Raw genomic sequence first — 16,571 nt, forward strand, 5'->3', positions numbered from 1 at the left:
AATACCCAGATAACATGACATGTCAAATTACTCACCACACGTAAATATCCCCAAGGGCAAAGGGTTAAAGAGATATTTTATGATTTTTAAGTAAATCAAACTAAACTAAAGAAATAAATGTATTAAATAAATGGGTGGTAGTATAAATAAAGAGTTTTAAGAGGTGTTTGGTACTGTTGTATAATTTATTTTTTAAAGTATTTTTTTTTTAAAATTTAATTAAAAAAAATTCAAAAGAGTGCCTTAAGATCCCTCTCACCCTCGACCTGGAGGTTACCAGCAAAACTAACTCGCATTTCCTCCTCCAAACCCCAAAACCCTCGATCGTTTCTCCATCTCCATTTCCTCTCTCTCGAAAACTTAAAAAAAAATGAGGGCTTCAATGTTGAGATCCATCAAATCCCTAACCACCTCCGCATCTTCCCACATCCTCCGCCGTGGCTACGCTTCTGAGGCCGTCCCCGAACGCAAGGTCGCCGTCCTCGGTGCCGCCGGAGGTATCGGTCAGCCACTCTCTCTTCTCATGAAACTTAATCCTCTCGTCTCCAACCTCGCTCTCTACGATATCGCTAACACTCCCGGTGTCGCTGCCGATGTCAGCCACATCAACACCAGATCTGAGGTTTATGTCCCCTACCCTTATGAAAGATACATGCTTTCACTTTTTTTTTCCTCTTTTTGTGCAGATTCTTGCTTTTGTAGTATATTTTATTATATCAATATGTAAATTAAACAGATCTATATTTGATTCGTCGTGCTAATTCCTTATTGTTTTTGGTCTATCTGGAACTGAATCCATCTGTTTTATAATGCTATTGTTGATTTAATTGCACTAAATGTTTCTGCGTTGATTACTACCTCCCCGCTACTACTACTACTCCTCAGTTTAAAGACTCACTTGTCATTAACTTTAGGTGTTTGTTTGCTTGCTTGTTTATTTGTGTTTAGGTTGTTGGGTATGCAAGTGATGCTGAATTGGGGAAAGCCTTGGAGGGAGCAGATGTTGTAATCATTCCAGCTGGTGTGCCAAGGAAACCTGGAATGACCCGTGATGATCTCTTCAACATCAATGCTGGGATTGTAAAGGGTCTCTGTGAAGCAATTGCTAAGCACTGCCCTAAAGTGAGTAACAAGCTTCTTTCTGTAAACAGATCTATCAATTCATGTTTGTATGTCTGAGTTAACTTTAATGGTTAGTTCTTAACTATGCTATGGTTTGGTTTATATAGCTCCTGCAGCAGTTTTATTTAGAGCCCAGTAGACTCATTTGTATTTTCAAAGTCAATCAAACATGCATTAGGGGTTATTTTACTTTATGGTTTTGTTTTGATTTCATGTTAGCTTACAAATCTTGTGTTTGAATTTGTTGCATCAGGCACTTGTTAATATGATCAGCAACCCAGTGAACTCAACAGTTCCTATTGCCGCTGAGGTTTTTAAGAAAGCAGGAACCTATGACCCAAAAAGGTTGTTTGGTGTGACTACCCTCGATGTTGTCAGGGCCAAAACTTTCTATGCTGGAAAGGCCATGGTGCCAGTTGCAGGTTTTTCCAATTACTCATTTACAAGAAACTTGTCCTTATTTTTTCTCCACCTATGTTTCCCTACAGAAAGCCAAGTTGAAAGCAAAGTGTATAGTGATTTAACCTGCTAAACCTTTTGTTTTGGTGAAAAAGAAGAGCTTAGCTTCAGTAGATGGAATTCTTATATTAGCAAGTTTCTCTGGTCTTTTACTGTGCAGTTCTGTGTTTTAGAACTTTTTGACGCAATATCTTATGAGCATAGGGGAGTTATTTGAACATTTTGAATACCTCACGTGTGGTTTCTCATACTGCCTTATGGTGTTTTGCTTTGGTTCACAGAGGTTAATGTACCAGTTGTTGGTGGTCATGCAGGCATAACCATTCTCCCACTATTTTCACAAGTATTTATTCACTCCCTCCCCCCTGTTCTCTCCTAAATACTCTGTATCTGGTGTATGCTTATATTGTTTGTGTGCAAATTCTTGTCTGATTGTTCGAGATCAACCTTTCTAATTCTGTTTTTCTTATTTGATTTGTTTTATAGGCCACACCAAAAGCCAATTTATCAGATGAAGTGATTACTGCTCTTACAAAGAGAACTCAAGATGGTGGGACAGAAGTTGTGGAAGCAAAGGCTGGAAAGGGCTCTGCAACTTTGTCAATGGCGTAAGTTTATGTCTTGAACATATTTGTAATCATGAATATAATTTGGATCCTGGTCTATGGACACTATATTTTCTTTTCATTATGAAAGTCTGGTGCCTACAAAAGTTTTCATGCTATGTTGACCCGGAAATAAATTTCTCGTGTAATTGATTTTTATGGAGGATTATTTTTACCTGTCAGTTTTTTTTCCCTTCCTGTATAAATCATGGTTAGAAAAACAATGTGCAACTCATTCTTTACCCTTTTACAAGTCTCTTCATGTTGTTGAGCCAGCTTAGTTATAAAAGAAAAACTTTTTCTTTTAACTAATTTGATTGGCCATTTGCAGCTATGCAGGAGCCATTTTTGCTGATGCTTGCTTGAAGGGGCTCAATGGAGTTCCAGATGTGATTGAATGTTCATTTGTGCAGTCAACTGTCACTGAACTTCCTTTCTTCGCTTCCAGGGTAATTTTATCAACTTTCCTTGATCGAACATAAAAGCTCTTTGTTTTATCATGTCAATGGAAAATATCTCTTTGATTGGGATTGATTATTTTAATTTACTTAATTGCATATTGTTCACAAGTTTAGAGTACCATCCCTAGTTGATTCATGCTATTTCACAATATATTAGTTCAAATTACATTTGTATGTTTAGGAGTCTCCTCAGCTGTCCTGTTTACTTGGTTGGAAAAGAAAACGAATCTTAATTGAATTTTATTCTTTTAAGCCCCAAGAATGAAATACCTTAGTTGTGGTTAGCTAGTAGTAGTTATGTCTTATCCAGTCAATGTTATGTTGGGTTGAGCTTCAAAATGATTTTGTCATGCTAAAAGATACTGGTTTAATTCATGTCATTTTGGTTTGTCTTCCCCTTCACCTTCAGTACTTCAATCTGATCGCTATTCCTCACTAGTGCATCCATGTATGGTTTCTCGCTTCATGTTGAACATGATTGAACCATTTTTATGACCTTTCCATAATTTTGCTGTAGTAGGTGCCATCACCTCTTTGCAGATGCACTTATTAATTTGGTCATGGTCTTGATGTGCTGATCATAGCATCCTCATCTCAGTTACTCTAATTTTATGACAAAGCTATCACTCTCTGCCAAATGAAAAAAGAAAAGTGAACTTGTTAGATCTATTGTTTCTATATGGTCCGTGCATTACATTGTAAAGTTTACATGATGCTCTGCACCTTTTGCAGATGCAGCACTCTGGCATTTGGTGTTCTTCTAGTGCATCGTTGTTGTTGTACTCTTGCATTTTTGCGATGGAAGTTTTGTATTTTGAATTTTGTATGCTTGCCAGGGTTGTTGTGAGAAAGTAAGCCTGTGAATCCCTTTGTATTTGCAGGTGAGGCTTGGAAAGAATGGCGTGGAGGAAGTTCTAGGGTTAGGTCCTCTCTCTGACTTCGAAAAGGAAGGTTTAGAAAAGTTGAAGCCTGAGCTGAAATCATCTATTGAGAAGGGAATCAAATTTGCCACCCAGTAATTTAATACTGAATTTTGGCCGGTGGTTATTTGCTCGAGTCAAACACATGCAAACTTCGCATTTTTTCAGTGTTGTCTTTGCGGCTGCCGGCAGCACCAGCTTTTCCTTTTTCGGGTAGACGAGTCCCATAAATTTAAATTTTATCAATAATACCCTGTGACTTTTATAGGAGGCGTTTGGTACCCGGGAGAGTAAGATTTTTTTAGTCTTTGTTAAAACGCGTATGGCCATTGTTAACGTCCCATGGAGGATGATATTCTTATAAAACAGGGTACATGCCCAAATTGATGGCGATTGATATTCTTATAAAACAGGGCATATGCCCAAATTGATGGCGATTTGGATGGATCTCCACCATCCTTTATTTACGCTGGGTATTTTTGATTTGTTCCCAATTATTAATGCTTGAAAGTTATCTTGGCCATTGTCAAAAAAATAACATTAGGCACTCACTACAAGACTAAGAAACTAGTGCTTCCGACCCTTTTTTTACTTCAATTTCACCAGACCATTCCATTACAAGTAAAAATCATGCTGTCATTGTGGATATGTTTTTCGCCCTGAATGATCACACGCATACAAAAGTACGGAAAGACCCCCAGCGTTGAGCGCTTTACTGCGAAGATTTAGACATTTCACTTTATAGAATCAACCGAAGGTGAAACTTGGATTCTCCCAGGCAAAATCAGCATCCCAAGAATTGTCAGGTATGTTCCAAAAGAGCATACAGACCAACTTAAATCTGCGGATCAGCTGCAGCAAAAATAAGTACTATATCAAGCCAAGGATGTTCCATAGGTGTCAAAAGTTATAGTTCTACAATAATGTTCCTGCTCCAGCAATCTTGGCCCTCCGGCCACCATGCAACTAGTGCAGTTTGAGCAAAATTGCCGTTCCTAGGAATTCATACAGGGAAACACAAAACAACCATGCAAAACAAAACGGGAAGGAAAAGAAGGAAGAAAAAAAACATGTTATCATGCAGAAAAACAACTTCCCTTTTATGGATAAAGACGCCATTCTAAATTATCCAGTAAACAGTTCTACGAGGTCACTCCACCACAACAGCCACAGCACAGGATTGCTAAAAGTAGCTACCCTAATCCTTTCTGAAATCATGTATTTTCTCAGTAGCTTGCCATCTCCATCTAAAAACGTACAAACTCACTAGTTTCTATACTCCAACAGAAGTCCACTCGTGAACACACACACACACACATGCTCAGCAGAATGCAACAGAGTACTTCCATCCAAAGCAACTCAACCAAAAGGCGGTGCTATAAATCGATAAGCCAGAGTACACTTCCAAACATTTTATGTTTATTTTTATTTTCATAACTTTTTCTCTGATGATTGGTAAGTTGCAGAGTTGATTTAGAAAATAATTTCCACAGGAAAAAAATCAGAGTTCAGTTATAAAACTGTAGGTAGCAATTTTTCGAGACAAAATTATGCATACCTAACAAGAATTAAACCATGTCACAATCACACAGGAATTTGCAACAAAATTCACTGTACGCATTCAGTGTTAGCAAGAAGTGAACTTGTACTACAATATTGTATATGAAAGCACACCTAAACCCTTTAATAAATAAATAAAATGCAATTGTTAGTTTCAAAAAATCATTATTCCAACAATAGACGCCCCTAGAAGGATAAAATAAATGATCAAAGACATCATTAGCATCCAAAAGCCACCAATCTATCTCATAATGAATAATAATCAGGAACAATGTTGGAAATATCAACAACAAATGGTGAATGACCTGAGATGAAATCCTACAGGAACACTTAAAAGGGAACTCTAGAAAACATAAAAGAAAGCATTTGATTATGTATGGCCGCTGAAAAGTGGAAAATGTGGCTACTCCGGAAGATTCATAGGCTACACGGAACGGTTTACAAGACATGATTGGAAAAAATACCACTCACATACAAAAAAAAAAAAAAAAAAATTGGAAAAAAAGGGCTTAATCATTAATCCGATGCCTTGAGCAATGCAAGTCAGCCAGCTTCTAAAATTATCTTTTGGCACTTCAAAGACATTGAATGATGATTATAGGCAATGTTTTCAACACATTGAACCTTAGTAACCTCTGGTTACCAAAAGCGTAGCCATTGCAGCCCTACACTATATGAGTAAGTACTTTTCCAGAACAAATGGCATGTCATAAATCGCCCAACCACCAGCATCTAAACCAAAATTAGCTTCCATTGAGCTATTATGGACTCACAGTATCATTCAACTACTGAAATCACAGATATCACAAAATTCCATAGCATACTGCCATAGCCTTAAAACCATATATATGGTTCAAGAAAAAAGAAAGGGAGAATTAAAGAGTGGTTAAAGCTTCAATAATGATCACTTTGACAGGTAAATGTCCATAAACGTTGAATGGCAATTTTTGTATTACCATGGATGATAGAGAAACAAGAGATGGTTAGATTCTAACCAAGGATGACGCCCCTACCTTGACTCTACTAACTCCTATGTCATTGAGCTGCATCTGACCCAGATCCTGAATCACTATCAGAGCCTGCACATAAGGTATTGGAATGAATTAATAAATCCATTCAATGTCTTAATTGGCACCATCATTGCCAGAAAATTATACATGCTCAACAATGGTACATTAGTTGAGTTTCAATTACCACTTGAAGAGGATCTGGAATCACTGCCAGAACTGCTTGAACTGCTTGATCTGCTCATACTGTGGCCTTGCCTATGATCTTTGACAGGAGAAGATGCAGAAACAGTCATTTGTACTGCTTCAAACCAACAGGATTAGAAATCAGTGCATAAAAATTAGAATGCCATAAAGATCCAGCAAAAGAGCTTGAATGTGGGCAACACAAATCCTAAGGAATTCAAGATGATTATTACCTGATCCAAGTTCTTTTGGTGCCTCTGCAGTAGCAGATGTCATATTCTACACAGACAGAGAGAAGGATAATGTATTGGTCAGCCTGACTTTCATGAAGGAAATTCAGCTAGAGATTGGAGCTAATAAGAATTATGGTCTTACAGTCCCAAGCATTTTATGGCCAGCTTCTTCTCTCCCTTGTAGAGCAACTTCAGCTTCTCTCTCATTCTTGCCCATACTCTTCTGGTAATTGGTTACATAACCATGAAGTTCCCAAAGTGTTTCATTATCAAAACAATCAATATCCACTTCAATCTCATCTTCTTGTTGAAAAAGCCCAGGATTCCTCTTCCTAATAATCTGGACAACTGATTCTAGTTTCTCTGAAGGCAAGCTCTGCAGGTGTATACTCAATTTCTGCTTCTCCTCGTATGTCATCACGCCTCTGACAGTTTCATTCTTCTTAGGCTTATTCAACACTGATTTCCTGCCTTGATTGGCTACAGTTTTTGCAGCTTTCATCTTTGAATGTACAAGCTCCGTCAAAGAATCTGTCCTATCCAAAGTTTTTGTCTCTAAAGGCATTGTCTGTGGAAAAGAAGCAGGGCTGGGAGCTCGGGCAGAAGCAGAAGCAGGACCAGAGGTAGGGGATGAAGCACGAGGACCTGGAACTCTCTTTGAAGCAGGACCACGAGCAGGAGACGAAGCACGAGGACCTGGAGCTCTCTTCAAAGCAGGTGTTGGCAAGCTAGCATCATATCCCATCTCCCCCCTCTTATCAAAATTAGTTTTGGCCTGAACATTAGCCCATTTCTCCTCAAAAATCTTCAACAACGTATCTGCCATAGTATGAACATCCTGCCCTTTCTCATTATACTTCATAGCATTATTAAACGTCAACCTAACATCCTCAGCAAACTCCTTTGGCGACTTGTACCAATTCTTACTCAACCTACTCTTCACAGTCCCTAAGTCCATGGGATGCTTAATAATCTTATAATAATCATGCAGCTTCAACTTCTTTGCATCCACTGGCTCATTAAACACCCACCCATATTGATGTTTCATCAACTTCCCTAACAGCTCCCCACATCCTTTAACCAAATCCTTGCTAAACTCCACCACCCCCTTTCCCGCACCACCGTCCTTCCCTCCGCCAGACTGTTTCAACTTCTTGTTCGAATTCATCTGGGTTTTCTTCTTCTCATCACCATCCAACAGCCGCGAATTGGTGGGTCCCACATAACTAACTTCAGAATTAACCCTAGCAAGAGTTCCAATTCTGTTACCACCGCCTCCACCACCGCTATTACCTATTCTATTATTATGATTATCATTATAAGAAGATGTAAACTTTTCTTTAGATTCAAGTTTCTTTTTCAAGCTTCTAACTTGATGAAGTTCACTTGCTAATTTCCTCTTTAGCTGTTTAATTTCAGATTTTGACCTTGAATTCAAGTTGATTTTTACTTTACTACCATCATCAAATCTCACGTACCCGGGTAGTGCTGACTTGTTCTCATTCTGTGGGACCGGCTGTACGTGATTAAGACTTGAAGAGTCGTCTGACGCCACGGTTCCGTCGCGGTGGTTCTGCTTTCAAGAAGAGGACGAGGTGGAGGTGGAGGTGGAGGTGGAGGTTGTGGTGTATTTTAGGGTTTGAAAAGGTTGAATTTCTTCCTCTTGCAGGTGCTTTTGCGGGTGAGGGATGTTGTCGAGATTCTTGGATTTGTTGTGGTGTTTTTGGGCATATAGTTTTTTGTTGATGCTGGGTTTCCTTTCTTCTCTCAACAATCCTCCTCTTCAAAGTCTAACCATTCATGGAAAGTTAGAAACCCTAATTTCTTGCATCAAAACCCTAACTTCGGCTCCTCTTCTTTTTAATGTAACGACGATGTGTGGACTTTCCCCATATGGAAGTTCGATAGCTCGTTGTTTTTTTAATCATATTAAAATGCTAATATTTTTTTCAGAAAAACAATAATCTAAAACAACTATTTTAATATAATTTTAAATACATTTTTTTTTAAATACTGTTAATTCCAATCTCAAATAGATGAATAATAAAATTTTAATATATTTTTTTATGTAAAGGATATAAAAATACAAACCATAATTAAGGTATTTTATTTGATTCCTTCTACACCATGAATAAAACTTTTGATATATATTAAAATAGAAAATTACTCGAGTCGTGACTATATTTTGTTTTTTTATAAAATATTATATAATTAATAATATTTTACTCATGATAATTATTTAGTTAAAATTAAAATTAAAAACATTAAAGGGTTTTATTGTATTTCTTCTTACAAAACATTATTCATTAAATAGTATTTTGTTTTCTTCCTTTTTTTATCACAATTTATATTTTTTTTATTGTTTTCAAATTCAATTATATTTTCTAACATTAATTTTATTATTTCCAAATTCAATTATATTTTCTAACATTAATTTTATTCGATAATGAACTTTATAATTTTTTTAATTTATTTTTTATAAGGTTATTATAGTTTTATGATTTAGATTGCAAGTTTGACGAGATAACTCAGTTGATTTTAATTTTTTTAATTGATTTTTTTCTTCAATTTCATCATTCAAAATTAGATTGATTAAGAATTAAGTTTTATGATTTATTTTGGTTTTTTATGAGGTTATCCCCAATTCATGAATTGGGTGAAGAGTTTGGTGGGTTAATTTCAGTTTTTTATGTGTATTTTTTAATTATTTTTCAGTTTCAATTCTATCTTTCAACATTAGATTTGATATTGAACTTCATAATTTTTTTAATTTATTTTTATGAGGTTATTATAGCCTTATGATCTAGACTACAAGTTTCACGGGTTAATTCAATTGATTTTATTTTTTTTCCTTTTTCTAATTTATTTTTTCCTTTAATCTCATCATTTAAAATTAAGTTGATTGAAAATTAAGTTTTCTAATTTATTTTGGTTTTTTATGAGGTTATACCCAATTCGTGAATTGGGTCACAAGTTTGGTGGGTTAACTTCAGTTGTTTTCTTGTGTCATTTTTAATTAATTTTTTTATTTTCTATTCTATCATTCAATATTAGATTTATTAGAGATTGAACTTCATAATTTTTTTTTAATATAATTTTTATGAGGTTATCCTAAATTCATGGACCGGGTCATGGGTTTGACGGATTAACTCGAGTTAGTTTTTTTTTTATCATTTCTAATTGATTTTATTTTTTAATTTTATTTTTCAATAATAGGTTGATTGAGAACTATGATTCATAATTTATTTGATTTTTTCTGTTGGATTATCCTAATCTCAAGACCCGAATCGCGAGTTTGTCAAATTAACATGGGTTGACTTATGTTATTTTTTTTGTTATTTTTTAAAATATTATCCTTAAACATAGGATTTATTGAATATTAGATTTTATAATTTATTTTGATTTTATTTATATTAAATTTTATAGTAAGATCAACACATGGATTGACAAGTTAACTTAGGTTGATCTTCATCAATCAATTATAACTTAGTTTGATCATAATAAATCCAATATGTTGTTGTTTTAATATTTATATAAAAAATATTATTTTAAATATTTATTTTGAGTGAAATTATATTTTTACCCGTCATCCAAAGTGCTTCTATACCTGCAAAGTTGATCGGGTCATGCAAGACAACTTTCATACAATTTAAATTTTTTCTACTATAAATTATATAAACAACACCTAAATATTTTTATTTTATTTTGTTAAAATGGTGGAAGGAGAAGATTGCCTTTTAAGTTAGGGTATACAGGTTGACAGGGTGATAAGAGAATGGTGAGAGAGAAAAAATTGAAGAGAGAGAAAGAAAAAAAATATTTATATCAAATGGATTGAATAAGTTATACAAGTTGGGTTGAGCAGATTTAAAAAATCTCAACCCATTACGTGATATGTGATATCATTTTCTTAGATTATTTTAACTTATTATTATCTGTAATATTTATATTATCTAACTTTGATAGGTTAGGTTGAGTCAGATAATATAAATATTATAGATAAATTGATTTTTTTAAACACCCATAACAAAAAATCATCTTTAAAAATTAAATAGATTTTATTAGATGGTGAAAAACACACATATTCTAATAAATATTGTTGAATTAAATTTGTCTTAAAGATACATGGAACTTCAAACCAAAAAGGCATGTATATTAGAAATATCTTATAGCTTTTTTTTTTATAGGAATTGTCAACCCTAAATCTATATGGTATTATATTTAATTAGCATATTGGCTCGTGCTTTGTAATAAATTAATAATATTTTTTTTCAAATATAAATTTTTTTTTAAAGTATAAAGAATATTTAAAGTGTCTTGAGTCTGGCGGCCAAATCAAACCTATATCTCTTGAATCTGGTAATAGCCTCGGGTCTGGTGGCTGTGCCTAATTATTATTTTTATTTATTATAAAAAAACCTTTAAAGTACCTTTGAAGTATTATAAAGTGAAATGCTAATTAATTTTTTTATTTTTGATAAAAAATATTTAAAGTACCCTTGAAGTATCTTAAACTGAAATGCTAATTATTATTTTTTTGATAAAATAATATTTAAATTATCCTTGAAGTATCCTAATAGAAATTCTAATTAATTTTTTTTATAAAAAAAATATTTAAACTACTCTTAAAGTATCCTAAATAGGAATGCTAATTAATTGTTTTATAAATATTTTTTTTATTTTTTCTAAAAAAACATTTAAACTATTCTAGAAGTATCTTAAACAGAAATCATAGTTAACTTTTTTTAATTTTTTTTTTAATTTTTTCTATAAAAAAACATTAAAACTATCCTTAAAGTATCCTATATAATTTTTTTATTTTTTTATATAAAAAAACATTAAAACTATCCTTAAAGTATCCTATATAATTTTTTTTATAAAGTTTTTCTATTTTTATAAAAAAACATTTAAACTATCCTTAAAATAGTCTAAATAGAATTGTTAATTAATTGTTTTTATAATTTTTTTATTAAATAAATATTTAAACAACCATGAAGTATTCTAAATAATGTTTTTCAATAGCCTTGGGTTTAGAGACCAAGCCAGACCGAAGAGAGTTAGGTATGAAAGCTAATCTAGACCCAAGTCTTTTAGGTTTAGTGACCAAGCTAAACTTAGATCTGACGGGTATGCTAGACCCAAGACAGTTAGGTCTAGCGACCAATCGAGACCCAAGTTTTTTGTGTTTGACGGGCATGTCAAACCCAAGAAAGTTGGGTTTGACGACCAATTGAGACCTAATAGACTTGGGTTTGGCGGTGATGCTAGACCCAAGAGTGTTTGGTGTGGTTGGGTCTCGCAGCCAAGCTAGATCCACGAGAAAAGAATGGCTTTAAAAACATACTACCTTTACATGCCTATTTAGTATATATGCATATAAAAGAATGCCTTTTGGTCTGTGTAATGCAACTATAACTTTTCAAGATGCATGATGAATATTTTTTTCTAACTATGTTAAAAGAATAATTAAGGTTTTCATAGATGATTTCACGATGTATGGTGATTCTTTTAATAAGTGTTTAGAAAATTTATCTTAAGTCTTGAAAAGATACATTAAAGCTAACATTGTCTTGAACTATAAAAAGTGTTATTTTATGGTAAAACAAGAATTAGTTCTTTGGCATGTTGTGTTTTTGCATGGTTTAATGGTTGATAAAACTAAAATAGATATTATTTCATCATTGCCTTACTCTCATACGTGAGGGAGGTTTGTTTTTATTTTTGGCCATACAAGTTTCTATCGACACTTTATCAAAGACATCTCAAAGATTACAACACCTTTGTATAAATTGTTAGCTAAAAAAATAGATTTTGTGTTTGATCAAGCGTGTAAAGATGCCTATAATGAGCATAAGAGGCGTGTCACATCTGCCTCCATCATGCAACCACTAATTTGGGATGAACCTTTTGAGATAATGTGCAATACAAGTGATTACATGATAGGTGTTGTATTTAGGCATAGAATAAGAAAGAATTTGCATGTGATTGTATATGTTTCCTGCATATTGGACAAAGCGCAATGCAATTACCATATAACTGAAAGAGAACTTTTACAGTGGTGTTTGCTCTAGAAAAATTTCTATTTACTTGGTATAAAAGTTGTTTTTACTGACTATGCAACTTTGAGATATCTTTTGAAGAAAAAAACCAAATTAAGATTGATTAGGTGGATCTTGTTTTTACAAGAAATTGATCTTGAGATCAAAGATAAAAAAGGTGTTGAGAATCATATAGTTGATCACTAGAGTTGACTGCAAACCAAGGATATACAAACTAAAAAAATAAGAGAGACATTCCAGATGAGCAATTGTATGTGTTACATTCCTTTACAAGACCATGATATGCTGATTTAGTAAACTATTTAGTCATCAAAGAATTCCCTATAGATTTGCCTAAATTCTAAAAAGACAAGTTACGAGCTGATGCTAAATATTATTTTTAGAACACTCATTATCTGTGGAAATTTTTTGTGGATCAAATAGTTAGAAGATGTGTACCATAAGATGGATTTCATTCCATTCTCACTTTTTGTTATTCTCATTCTTGTGGTGAGCATTTTGGAGCAAAAAAAAAAGCCGTTAAGGTACTTGAAAGTGGCTCTATTGACCTTTTTTTTTTAAGGATGCATATCACTTTTGCAAATCATGTGAAAAATGCCAAAGAACAGGAAATATTACTTATAAGAATCAAAAGCCTTTAACTAATATTCTTGTAAGTGAAATTTTTTATATTTGGGGTATTGATTTTATGGGTCAATAATCTTTTTCTTTTGGTAATTTTTACATCCATCTTGTTGTTGATTATATGTCAAAACACACATATTTTATTAGAACTCATATATTTGATAGTTTTGGAATCCTTAAAGCTATAATTAGTGATCGTGACACTCATTTTTGTAATTGTTTAATGGAAGCATCACTATGTAAGTATCATATGACTCATTAGATTTCCACAACCTACCATCCTCAAACAAATGGCCAAGCTAAAATTTCAATAGAAAATCAAGTTCATTTTGGAGAAGACAGTGCAATATAACCGACGAGATTAGAGTCTGCGACTTGGTGATGCACTTTGATCTTATCATACTGCTTATAAATCACCTATAGAAATGTCATCTACTAGTGGAGTTTAGATACAATGCTTTTTGGGCCATTAAGCAATGCAATTTTGATTATAATGCTGTTAGGATTGCAAGGAGGTTGCAATTGTAACAGTTGGAAGAAATATTGAATAATATCCATAAAAACACAAGGATTTATAAAGAAAAGACCAAAAGTCTTCATGACCGAATGATTATAAGAACATGGTTTCATGTTGGAGATAAAGTCTTGCTTTATCATTCACATTTGAAACTTTTTCGTGGAAAGTTGCATTCTCATTAGATTGGACCCTTTGTTATTTCTAATGTTTTTTCTTATGGTGCAGTTAAGATTACAAGTTTAGAAAGAAGCAAAGTGCTCAAAGTCAATGAACATCAATTGAAAACTTTTTATGAAGGTTGGATGACAGAACTCACTACTTTCGTGGAGTTAGCTAACATGACCAAAAAATTGATATCTTTTTCCAAGTGCAGAAGTGTTGAAGTAATAAATAACCTGACAAGATCGGGGTCGAATCATAGTGAGATTAATTATATAAATTATAAATAACAACAATACAACAATAACAACAACAGTAATAGTAGTAGTAGTAGTAGTAATAATAATAATAATAATAATAATAGTAATAGTAGTAGTAGCAGAAGAAGAAGAAGAAAAAGAAGAAGAAGAAGAAGTTGATGAGAATTTTGAGATAGAAGATCAACGTAAGGATTAAACAATGATAACAACAAATGTCAAGGTTAGAGGATCCACTAATGGTATTTCAAACAAGTATAATATAAATTCTTATTGCTCAATTAAAAACCACACCCAAAGAAGGTTCAAATTAGATTATAAATTCTTAACATGATTACATTAGTTATCTTATTCCTTAATATTAATGAAAACAAAGCATAAAAAATACAAAGAGAGAAAGGAAGAGCATGATCTTGATCTGGAAATCAAGATGCCTAAATGCATGGCAAATGCCTCCTTTTATAGGCCAAAAATGGGAACTATTGATTTGATGACTAATTGATAAGTGGGTGACCAACTTTTGACTTGGTGACAATCCTTATCTTCTCTTGTCTGCCCAAAACGTCATTGATAACGTCAAAATTGGAGCCAGTTGTAAACATGAAAGTTGTAGGCAATTGTCTCAGCTTTCTTGTGTAAAAATTTCAGCTCATTTGGACTTCTAGAACTCCAGATATGGCCAAAATACCGAATAGTGCTCGGGCTGGAAGACAGATTCGGGCTTCTTTGTTGTTGCTACAATTTGGACTTGATAATGGCCTTTTTAGATCTTGGGCTCCATATGAAAGTTGTAGGCCTATGTCTTACCTTTCCATCCATATAAATTGGACCTAAATCTGAGATCTGTAGCTCCAGATATGACCCAATTACCGAACAGTGTTCCGGTTTGGATTGCACCGACATCTCTTTTCTAAGTTTGGCCATCTCTTTATCCTTGCAATTTAAGTTCTTCAAGTCATCAATCAATCCTTTCATTTATGTGATAGGCCTGCATTAAAAATAGACATTTACCATAAATTATAGGTATCTTATATTATTAGATACATTATTATAAAACATATTTTAGTTAAGGAGTTATTGATACTTCAAGTGCAAAATGATGATATAAAACCATGATAAAAATGCACTTTTAAGTACTAATCACACCCCCCAACCAGCTTATTACTAGTCCCTAGTAATCAAAGCGTTAAAATAGAAAACAAATTTGCAAATTTCACAAAGCAAGGTATTCATCATTTAACTTCCATTAATCTATCCAGATAAACAAACTCTCATTAAATTTATATATCTGCTCAATACCTCTTAACAAGATATTAATAAACCTTTCTTTTGTGCTCAATGTATCAACACATAATTATGGGGCTTTTCTTGGAAGAAAACAAAATTTTTGTTCTAATGTTTAAGGTTAACTTCCTTGGGTTGGGATTACTATTTTTGTCTTTTTTTTTTTTTAACTCTATATACATATACTTTAAAAACATCATGCATCTTTAACCCATGTAACGAGCTTTCAGCTAATGACTCCTAGACCAGTTGGTCTTAGGGCATTAGGTGTTAAGACACCCCTACGAGCTTAGTAACTCGGGTCGCAGATACTGATATGTAGATAGTGCAATGTTTGATTCCCTTAAGCTTTTCTCTTCAACCCATGTAACAATTATCTGGCCAATAGCTTCTAAGTTAGTTGACTTTAGGGTATTAGGTGTTAAAACACCCCTTCGAGCTTAATTGCTTAGGTTAGGGAGGCTATAAAACCAAACTTGTCTATATTTTTATTATCATCATTCATTTTTTTTGCTCTTCTTTTTTGTTTTTTTTTCAAATTATATACTATCCCTTTCCCTTATTTGTTACCTTTAACAAAAGAATATAAATAATGTAATAATTCAATGTGCAATCCATAATCATATGTTAAAGTGTGTGTGTAAAAATTAAGGTTTAAGAATATATGTTAAATGAGTATATGAGCAGAATTAAGCGATAACAATGTGAGAGTTTGTAAACCTAAATATTTCAAGAAGTATTATGATAGACCTTGTTAAGAATGATTAGTAAGATGTGTATCAAAAGTCACTTTAACAAAAGAGCCTCTTTACTTTGCCAAAACGAGATATTGTCCTCAATGTCCTAACGTAAAAGATAGAGTATAGAAAATATCACCTGAAATAACGAACACTAACAAACCTGAAACACACTTAAAAAATATAAGAAATAACAAAACACAATAATAAAAGCAAAGTACGTAAAGATTTACAAATGAAGACTCAAATCCAATCTAAGTTTTTTACGGCTTTCCATAGATGACTAATTTATGCAAGTCATGGAGGGATCAATTACAGGAATGAAAGATTGTAGTTGGTCAATCAATTGTTCAGCAGTAGCAGCAGAGATTATGATTTGTC

General features: G+C 33.2%; 2 protein-coding genes across 5 annotated transcripts; one reads left to right on the top strand and one right to left on the bottom strand.

Moving 5' to 3' along the window:
• Window positions 1–238: 238 nt before the first annotated feature.
• LOC105115016 (malate dehydrogenase, mitochondrial) lies at window positions 239–3,958 on the top strand. The gene is made up of 7 exons (XM_011011778.1): window positions 239–622; window positions 949–1,122; window positions 1,376–1,544; window positions 1,863–1,924; window positions 2,068–2,189; window positions 2,518–2,635; window positions 3,529–3,958. Exons 1-7 carry the CDS (start codon window positions 371–373, stop codon window positions 3,664–3,666), a joined length of 1,035 nt encoding a protein of 344 aa, XP_011010080.1. The 5' UTR covers window positions 239–370; the 3' UTR covers window positions 3,667–3,958.
• A 165-nt stretch (window positions 3,959–4,123) lies between these two features.
• On the bottom strand, window positions 4,124–8,468 carry LOC105115017 (transcription factor GTE4-like). Of its 4 annotated transcripts, none has more exons than XR_840251.1 (5): window positions 6,696–8,468; window positions 6,554–6,599; window positions 6,322–6,435; window positions 6,084–6,206; window positions 4,124–4,419 (listed from the first exon to the last, which is right to left on the bottom strand). XR_840251.1 is itself a non-coding variant. In XM_011011781.1 (5 exons), exons 1-4 carry the CDS (start codon window positions 7,719–7,721, stop codon window positions 6,163–6,165), a joined length of 1,194 nt encoding a protein of 397 aa, XP_011010083.1. In that variant the 5' UTR covers window positions 7,722–8,468; the 3' UTR covers window positions 4,124–4,419; window positions 6,141–6,162. The 4 variants fall into 4 exon arrangements, 3 of the variants coding, with proteins under 3 accessions (XP_011010083.1, XP_011010081.1, XP_011010082.1); XM_011011781.1 differs by having other exon boundaries at window positions 6,141–6,206; window positions 6,322–6,399; XM_011011779.1 differs by having other exon boundaries at window positions 6,141–6,206.
• Window positions 8,469–16,571: the final 8,103 nt, after the last annotated feature.

Source organism: Populus euphratica, unplaced genomic scaffold, assembly GCF_000495115.2.
Source record: "Populus euphratica unplaced genomic scaffold, PopEup_1.0 scaffold626.1, whole genome shotgun sequence".
Taxonomy (NCBI): domain Eukaryota; kingdom Viridiplantae; phylum Streptophyta; class Magnoliopsida; order Malpighiales; family Salicaceae; genus Populus; species Populus euphratica.